Below are 9,644 nucleotides of genomic sequence, written 5' to 3' on the forward strand. Positions count from 1 at the left end.
ACTTGTTGTCAACGCTTCCCCGCGATTTTTATTAATAAAATAGCCTAGATACTAGATTGCTACATTATATTCCTCAGCAACGAGGTGTAAAATCACTGTTTTTGAAGAAATTAATTGTTTGTAGAGAGACGCGCAGACGCAGATACACACAACTGTCATCTCTCTCTCTCTCTCTCTCTCTCTCTCTCGATCGATAATTAATTGAAATAAATGCTATAATTCATTCAAATAAATGTGGTCTTACCGCACTATTTCATCTCTGTGTCTGATTTGAAGCGGGCAGAATGCTAGAGCTAACGAGCCATAACTGCCGAAAATAACTGTTATTTTTACCTTTCTGGTCAAATATTGCGCTGTAAAGAGCAATACTAGTTTTAACTTGTCTATAACTTGGCAAATGACCGGAATAAGCGGATAATCAACGGCTTGCCGTGCATTAAAGGAGTTTATCTGCACTTCGCGGCGGGTGGTTCTTTGCCTCCACGTCGTGCATTTAAAATGCTTATTATTATACATTTTATAAATTATATAAATAAAACGTATTAATTTATTAAAAATACAATTATTTGTATTTAAAATTTTTATTTTTAGGTAATGCTTTATAACATTTTACAGTGTTCTTCTTATACGTCACATGCACTTACTGTATTAATAGTAGTAAATTATGGATAAATATAACAACTAACTTAAACCAAACCCTAACTCTTACTCTATAGTAAGTACAGACCCCCTCTGTCTGATCTGTTACTACTGTTTGAATGAGTAATTTTCCCAGTTTAATTGCAGTAATGGTCTGGAGAGTGTGCTGTATTGTCTGTGTTCTGATGTCTGCGGAGCGTTCTGTGACTCTGTGCTTTCTCTCAGGGTCTGCCGCGCTTGGCATCTCTGGCGGTGGAGTGTGTCAGCTCCTTCGCGGTGGATTTCTTCCTGCAGACGCACCTGTACAGGGCTGGAGTGCTGTGGCACCTGCTCTTCTCGCTCTTCAGCTACGACTACACGCTGGAGGAGAGCGGCGTCCAGGCCAGCCAGGACACCAACCAGCAGCAGGTGTGCAACAGCCTGGCCAAGCTGAGCGTGGGGGCCCTCGGGCGTCTGGCGGGGTACAGCGGGGCCCAGGGCCCAGAGGACCAGCCCAGCGGAGGAGAGCTCCCTCCAGAGAACCCCTCCATCAGGAAGAGCCTGGGGGCCATGCTGACGCCCTACATCTCACGCAGACTGAGCCGCAGCTCGCCCGCCGAGGTACAGAGGAGCAGCCGCTGCGCTAGCGGCCGCACCATTAATCCAAATTACATCACAGTCGCGATCAGACAGAAGCTGTGATAGTCGTGCGCATCTTTCAGTGAATCAGGGTTGTAGCAGAGTATATCGTGTAACTGCTGCTGCTGTATGCTGAGACGGTGTAATGCAGTTAGCGCTGCATGATTAATCGAATGCGATAGTCGTGCGTATCTTTCAGTGAAGCAGGGTTCTGTGATCAGCAGTAAATCTCCATCCAAAGGCCAGAGAAACTCCAAATACTTTCATTGATTCAGCGTGACTAATAAACACAAGACTGCGACAATATATGGTTTATCTTTCTTCTGCGGGGTGTATTTAGAGTTTCTCTGGCCTCCACTGCTTCAGTAGTAGTGTTGAGATGTTTTAGTCAGGTATCATGTCAAAGTCAAGTTTTGGTATTGTGCCAGCACTAGTGCTGCTGTGATGTGAGCAGTGTGAGGGTTGAAGGATAGATGGACAGTGGCTGTGTGTTGAGCTGTGGTTCATCTGTTGGTTCTGCAGGTCCTGAAGCTGCTGAACAGTAACTCGGAGACGCCGTACTTGATCTGGAACAACGGCACGCGAGCGGAGCTGATGGAGTTCCTGGAGGAGCAGCAGGAGAGCAACATCAAGAGAGTGAGACGCTCCTCACGATCCTCTGCTGCTCCTCACACTCCTCTGATTCAGATCACACTCACTCTCTGTGTGTTTGCAGGGCGAGTGCGACAAGAGCTTCGGCTCAGAGTTCCTGTTCAGTGAGCACGGGAAGGAGCTGATCGTGGGAGAGATCTTCGTTAGGGTTTATAACGAGCAGCCTGCGTTTCCTCTGGAGGTGAGAGACGCCTACACTACTGTACTGAAGACCCAGAAGAAGTCTCTTCTGCTCACCAAAGCTGCGTTTATTTGATCACAAATACTGTAAAAATAGTGAAATATTATTATGATTTAAAACAGTTGTTTTCTATGTGAATATCTGTTAAACTGTAATGTATTTCTGTGATGCGCAGCTGTATTTTCAGCATCATTACTCCAGTCTTCAGTGTCACATGATCTTCAGAAATCATTCTAATATGCTGATTTGCTGCTCAAGAAACATTTCTGATTATTATCAATGTTGAAAACAGTTGTGCTGCACAATATTTTTGTGGAAACTGTGATACATTTCATTTTTCAGGATTCACAGATGAATAGAAAGTTCAAAAGAACAGCATTTATTTGAAATAGAAATATTTTGTTACATTATAAATGTCTTTACTGCCACTTGTGATTGATTTAATGCATCCTTGATGAATAAAAGTGTTGAAGTGTAGTGTCTGATGGCTGTTGAACTCTGGTCTGTGTGTGTGTGTCAGTATCCGAAGGCGTTTGCGTCGAGTCTCTTGGACTATGTGGGCTCTCAGGCTCAGTATCTGCACACGCTGCTGGCGATGACGCAGACTAATAAAGTGGAGTCGCAGCAGCACGCTCCGAGACTGCGCTGGGCCGAGATGGCGCTTGAAGCTCTCCGCAACGTCATCAAGAACAACCCAGGTGCCTGAAACACTGCAGACTGATGCATGTGTGTGTAGAGGCTGGTTAGTGATGTGTGTGTGTGTGTCGCAGGCTCTGAGACGGAGTGCATCGGTCACTTCAAGCTGCTCTTCTCTCTGCTGAGGGTCCACGGCGCCGGAAGAGTCCAGCAGCTGGCTTTAGAGGTGCATTAGAAACCTGTGCTGCTTCATACTTCACAGACACATCATCTCTGTTAACACTGTGGTTTGCTGTAGGTGGTGAACACGGTCACGTCAAACCAGGACTGCGTCGTCAACATCGCTGAGTCTCTGGTTCTGCCCAGTCTGCTGGTGCTGCTGCACTCCTTGCCCTCCAGTAAGACTAATGAACCTTTAATAATAATATATACATGCAGCAGAGCTGGGTCAGCCCTCACAGCGTTATTACAGTTCACTAAAACTGCATTGAAAACCATTAAAAATATATATTTCTATTACTTTAAATAAAGTAATGTTATTAATGGTAATGTTGTATAAAAAAAAAAAACTTTCATCTAGTTGCCAAGGCAAAATCTTACCATTTTTATTTAGTTGAAGTGGATGTACTGTAAGTAAATCTAAATATTTAATAAAAACTATAAAAATAAGTTTTTCTAATATTGTTTAAAAAGATTAATAATAACTATAATAGTATGTCAATGATATGTTGAGGTCACATCACCATCTAAATATTTGCCATTTTTTCCGAGCAACTGAACACATCAGTTGTGAAGCAGATTAAACACTCACACACACACACACTCTCACACACACTCACACTCACACTCTCACTCTCACTCTCACACACATACACTCTCTCACTCTCACACACACACACACACACACTCTCTCTCTCTCACACACACCTGTATGAATACAGTATTTTTATATTTCAATTTATGGATTTTTATTTATACATATTCTTTCTTTATTATTAATAACATTCATAATATTCTCTATACTATTTTAAGCCAACTACACTGATTTTGTAGCAGCCTTTGCTGCTTTGTGACGACTATTGGTTCGGATTAGATTTATAATAGTTTATTTATTTTATTGTATTTTATTTTGCTCTTGCTGTATTTTTATTATCTCTCTCTTTGTATTTTATTGTGTTTTATGTAATTGTACAGCACTTTGGTCCACTCTGTGTGTTTTTTAAGTTGCTTTATAAATACATTTTGATTTCTTTTGAAAATTGGCTTGACTTTAATAGTTCAGTTGGGCATATAATCCACAATAAAGAATGTATTGTTATTATTTATATCTATAGAATGTCTGTAAAAGCCCTGACTTTTCATATGTGTATGTCAGCATTATTGATAATGTAGAGTTTTTTCTCTTTCTCTGTGTGTCTGCAGGCCGTCAGCTGGTGCTGGAGACGCTTTACGCTCTGACCTCCAACACCAAGATCATCACCGAGGCCATGAACAGAGGTGTGTGATCCGTGTCTTCAGAAGCTGATGCAGCTGTTTGAGTCAGTCTCCTCTGACCTCTCTGTCTCTCAGGTGCGCTGATCTACCTGCTGGATCTGTTCTGTAACTCCACCCATCCTCAGGTGCGCACGCAGACGGCTGAGCTCTTCTCCAAGATGACCTCGGACAAGCTGGTGGGGCCCAAGGTAAGACTCCTTCAGTTTCTCCCGTATCGGATCGATGTTTTGAGTTAGACGGTGTGTGCAGGAGCTGTAGGTCGTTACTGCGTGTGTTAATCACTCGATCACCTGTGTTTCTGTCTCTCTCAGGTGCGTCTGACGCTGATGCGCTTCCTGCCGGCCGTGTTCATGGACGCCATGCGTGATAACCCCGAGGCGGCGGTGCACATATTCGAGGGAACGCACGAGAACCCCGAGCTGATCTGGAACGACAGCTCGAGAGAGACCGTGTCCACCAGCGTCAGAGAGATGATGCTGGAGTGAGCGCTGACCTCAGATCAGTCCTTCTCTTTCTCTCTCCTCTATTCTCTGCTCACTCACTCTGCTTCTGTTCCCACAGGCACTTCAAGCAGCAGAAGGACAATCCTGACGTCAGCTGGAAGGTAGCTTCGGTTTACATTTACAGTTTTACCGCTAAACAGTTTGGGTTTCGTGAGAAATGTTTCTGAAAGAAGGCTGCATTTATTTGATCAAAAATACATTAAAAATTGTAAATATTATTCCAAAGTAAAACAGCTGTTTTCTATGTGAATATCTGTTAAACTGTAATGTATTTCTGTGATGCGCAGCTGTATTTTCAGCATCATTACTCCAGTCTTCAGTGTCACATGATCTTCAGAAATCATTCTAATATGCTGATTTGCTGCTCAACAAACATTTCTGATTATCATCAATGTTGAAAACAGTTGTGCTGCACAATATTTTTGTGGAAACTAGGTCTGGGCGATATTTTTCCGATTTTATCGATTAATTTGAATTGAATGTTTTCACAAGATTTTATTTTTCATAAATCGAGGAATGGCGATTTTGAATAGAAATATTACCAAACGTTAGAATTAGACTCTTTGACTATATGCCAATGATAGCAGTACGATCCAACCGCGTGTCTGCGCTCGTGATTAACCGCTCAAGCGTGGCACGCTTATATGTTCACACAGAATGCGCTTTTGTGTTGATAAAGAGTCCAAAAAGTGGAATAGGAAACACATGCAAGAATATGGGAGTTGAAATTCTTTTAACTTGAGCGGTGTGCTTTTAGAAAGCCGTTTTGTGCTAGAGACGCAAGTGCAACAGTCAAACGCATCCATGTTTACACAGAAAAAAAAACCCTGTGAAGAACTACTACTGTATGTCTGATATTTCATGTTTGCATCACAGTGACTGACTGAAAGCTGCTGTTCATTGTTTTTACAGAACATTTATAGTTATTAATAGTCTGCTGGTGTTATACCTTCAGTCATTCTGAATTTGAATTACCTTGACTTTGAGAATTTTTTTAAACATTTTCATGCATCTTTTCTGCAAAGATATTTAACAGGTGATTTGTTTAACATTTACATCATGTTGACAACTTCATGTGTGCTGCACTTGGATCAGAATTTTCTTTAACTAGAGGGTTAATAAAGAAAAAGTTACTTGAATCATGTTGTAATTACATTTTGAAGTTGACCAGTTAAAAATCTTTAAAAAACGATTATCGGTCAAACGTTCTGTAAAAATCGAGATTTAATGTTTTTGCCACATCGCCCAGCACTAATGGAAACTGAGATATAATTTATTTTTCAGGATTCACAGATGAATAGAAAGTTCAAAAGAGCAGCATTTATTTGAAAGAGAACTCTACTGTAAGGTTATAAACGTGTTCACTGGCTCTTGTGATGTGTTCCTGCTGAGTGAATGTGTGTTTCTGCAGCTGGCGGAGGATTTCTCGGTGGCCTACGGCGCGGGTCAGGGCGAGCTGGAGGTCGGTGGGGTGTTTCTGCGGATCTACCAAGCAAATGATATCAGTATCAATGCATCTTTGCAATGCAGAGGAAACACAGAAGCTGCATCTGAAGAGGCATTTAGATGTGTTTACACACTGTTTAATGAAGCTGAGAGAGACATGAATGCATTTAACCTGCAGCTTCAAATGCATAAATAATGTTTTGATATTTTAAACAAAATGTTGAATACTGATATTTGAATTCATTTTTTTTTTAAATGAATAGATACATTAAATGTGAAATTAAAACCACCAGTAGGTGGCAGCGAGTCACTGTTAATAAGTGAGTCATTGCGACTGAACTGAATCATTTAAACAGTTGATTCATTCAGGAACGAATCACTATCATGTTGCTCAGAGACGCAGAACAGAGCTGTGTTTGGAATGATTTTTGTTGTCGAAATAGAGCAAAAACAGGCCCATATCTTGAATATTGTGATCATTCTAAATGCATATTAATAGACTGAATCATGCAGTGAACTGTAAATGCGCACTAGTCTAGCTGACTACACTTGATCACGTAATGTATGCGTGCACTCTGTAGGTGTGTTTTGTTTGCTTTTGCAATATACTCGATAACGTATATACATATACTATGTAAACAAAAACTTTAATTTTGGATGCGATTAAAGGGTTAGTTCACCCAAAAATCTTGACCCTGTTGTTCTGTCACAGGGTGAGGCTCTGGAGACGGTGAGCACCGCAGCCGTGTGTCTCTTCAGCTCACAGACGCAGCTGGCTGATCAGGTTCCTCCTCTCGGTCATCTGCCTCGTGTCCTGACCGCGCTCAACCACAAGAACAACGCCGTGCCCAAGAGTGCCATCCGACTCATCCACGTGCTCTCAGACAACGAGGTACAGCGCAAACACAGCCTGCTCTGCGTGTGATGCTGTGAATCTGAGAGTGATGTGTGTGTGTGTGCAGCTGTGTGTGCGCTCCATGGCAGCGCTAGACACCATCGGCCCGCTGATGACGGGGATGAAGCTCAGGGCTGATATGGCAGGACTGGCCTGCGAGGCTCTGAACCGCATGTTCCAGCGAGAGCAGACCGAACTAGTAGCACAGGTGACGCACACACTACAGACATTTTTTTATTTAATAATGGGTTTTTAATTCATTTATAAACTCTTACAAGTTTCTAGTTGGTTAGGGTTTTTAGCATTATTTTTAATGTTTCTTAAAGAGGTCTCTTCCAGGGCTGTCAAAATTTTTTTCTGAATATTCGTTGAATTTAAAATAAAAATCCACAATTTTAGGTGTGCGTCAGGAAGCCTTATCAGTGGCGCACGAGATGCGATGTAAGTGTCGTTGCATTATAATGTTTTTCATAGCTTATCCAGTTGAAGCCACTCGATGCGGCGCTGCTACATTGTTCATTCAAAATATTGTGGAAAAAGAGAACTTCATGATGTTGTTTACGTCCAAACTGAAACCAAGCCGTTCACACAGAACGCATTTTCTAGAGGGACATCTATCACCGTTGCACTCGCAGCTCGCACAAGAGAGACGCATGTTTAGAAAGCCTTGTAAAATGAATGTGTTCAACTTTTAAAAAAACACGTCTCGAGACTTTATGGCGGTTTTCCCCATCCCACTGCATCTCATGTTTTTAAACGAATAAGTAGGCTACTCTGTGATTGGTTTTACGGTCTTTTGTATTAAACTATACATACATACATGATGCTGTTTTGTTTCTAATTGTTTAAGCAAATGAATTAATTATATATGGGTTATAAACATTAATTTAAACATTATGCACTTCTTTTCAAAGATAGTCGTGTTATTTCATTGCTTTGAATGAACATGCATTAGTAATATTTTGCTCGATGCGCCCTCTTGTGGCCTCGGGAGAGAAGCCAAAAGCTTTTTTTCACCCCTAACTGAAATCATGCTTTAAATTTGAATATAATTCGAATATTGATCATATTTAAGTACAAAATTCGAATGTAGTTTTTCAACCATTTTGACAGCCCTAGTTTCTTCTGCTGCATTTGTTTGTTTAAAAATGCAGTAAAAACAGTAATATTGTGAAATATTATTACAATGTAAAAGCCGTTTTCTATGTGAAAACTGTTAAATCTGTTAAACTGTAATGTATTTCTGTGATGCGCAGCTGTATTTTCAGCATCATTACTCCAGTCTTCAGTGTCACATGATCTTCAGAAATACATTTTTCTGATACGTTTTATTTTTTAGGATTCTTTGAATGTAATTTTAAAAGAATGGCATTTATTTTAAATAAAAAAAATTATAACAATGTAACAAAGTCTTCACTGACAATTTGATGGATCTGCTGAATAAAATCTGCTGTATCCATTTCTTTAAAAAAATAAAAATATAATCTTTTGAACAGTGATATATAAACATTTAACAATAAAAATGTTTTAATTGAGTAATTGTATTAAGAATATATAATACAAATGTATTATTATTACTGTTATTATTATTATTATTATTTGTGATTGAATGTTCTCTGGAGTCAGGCTCTTCGGGTGGATCTGGTGCCGTACCTGCTGAAGCTGTTGGAGGGAGTCGGGTTGGAGACCCTTGAAAACCCGTCAGCAACCAAAGCTCAGATTGTCAAAGCGCTCAAATCCATGACCCGCAGCCTGCAGTTCGGAGAACAGGTATCATCCTCGTCCAGCAGCGCAGTAGAACCCTCTGGAACTGAAGTCAGTGATCTGAAATGACGTGTGTGTGGTTTGTTTCAGGTGAATGAGATCCTCTCTCGTTCCACTGTGTGGAGTGCCTTCAAAGACCAGAAACACGACCTCTTCATCTCCGACTCCCAGACCGCAGGTTACCTGACGGGTGAGTCCAGCACAGCGCCTCGTATGAGGGATGAGCAGTACCTGTCCTGACCCGTGCTGAAGTCTGACCCGTACTGACCTGTGCTGAACTCTGATCCGTCCTGACCCGTACTGACCTCTGCTGACCTGTCCTGACCCGTGCTGAACTCTGACCCGTACTGATCCGTCCTGACCCGTGCTGACCTATACTGACCTGTGCTGACCCGTGCTGAACTCTGACCCGTACTGATCTGTACTGACCTCTACTGACCTGTGCTTACCCGTTCTGACTCGTGCTGACCTCTACTGACCTGTGCTGACCTCTACTGACCCATCCTGACCTGTGCTGACCCGACCTGACCTGTACTGACATGTCCTGAACCGTACTGACCCGTCCTGACCCGACCTGACCTGTACTGACACGTCCTCACCTGTACTGACGCGTCCTGACCTGTGCTGACCCGTACTGACCTCTACTGACCCGTGCTGACAAGTCCTGACCCGTACTGACCTCTTCTTGACCCGTACTGACCTCTACTTGACCCGTCCTGACCTGTGCTGACCCGTCCTGACCTGTACTGACTCGTCCTGACCCGTACTGATCTCTACTGACCCGTCCTGACCTGTGCTGACCCGTCCTGACCATTGT

The 9,644-nt window shown here is 42.0% G+C and overlaps 1 protein-coding gene across 1 annotated transcript in view; it reads left to right on the forward strand.

Annotated features, from left to right (window-relative positions):
* The window catches only part of LOC107757181 (dnaJ homolog subfamily C member 13-like), a 38,770-nt gene that overhangs the window by 22,017 nt on the left and 7,109 nt on the right, over positions 1-9,644 (forward strand). Inside the window, exons 33-47 of the mRNA XM_016574596.1 lie at positions 865-1,239; positions 1,780-1,893; positions 1,973-2,089; positions 2,610-2,787; positions 2,860-2,951; positions 3,024-3,123; positions 4,148-4,222; positions 4,295-4,407; positions 4,531-4,700; positions 4,781-4,823; positions 6,134-6,214; positions 6,881-7,060; positions 7,131-7,271; positions 8,690-8,833; positions 8,918-9,017. Of these exons, the coding sequence (XP_016430082.1) occupies positions 865-1,239; positions 1,780-1,893; positions 1,973-2,089; positions 2,610-2,787; positions 2,860-2,951; positions 3,024-3,123; positions 4,148-4,222; positions 4,295-4,407; positions 4,531-4,700; positions 4,781-4,823; positions 6,134-6,214; positions 6,881-7,060; positions 7,131-7,271; positions 8,690-8,833; positions 8,918-9,017 (2,023 nt within the window). The remainder of the gene's footprint in view (positions 1-864; positions 1,240-1,779; positions 1,894-1,972; positions 2,090-2,609; positions 2,788-2,859; positions 2,952-3,023; positions 3,124-4,147; positions 4,223-4,294; positions 4,408-4,530; positions 4,701-4,780; positions 4,824-6,133; positions 6,215-6,880; positions 7,061-7,130; positions 7,272-8,689; positions 8,834-8,917; positions 9,018-9,644) is intronic.

The sequence above is a fragment of the Sinocyclocheilus rhinocerous genome, unplaced genomic scaffold (genome assembly GCF_001515625.1).
Source record: "Sinocyclocheilus rhinocerous isolate Xijiao unplaced genomic scaffold, SAMN03320098_v1.1 scaffold1464, whole genome shotgun sequence".
Classification (NCBI taxonomy): Eukaryota; Metazoa; Chordata; class Actinopteri; order Cypriniformes; family Cyprinidae; genus Sinocyclocheilus; species Sinocyclocheilus rhinocerous.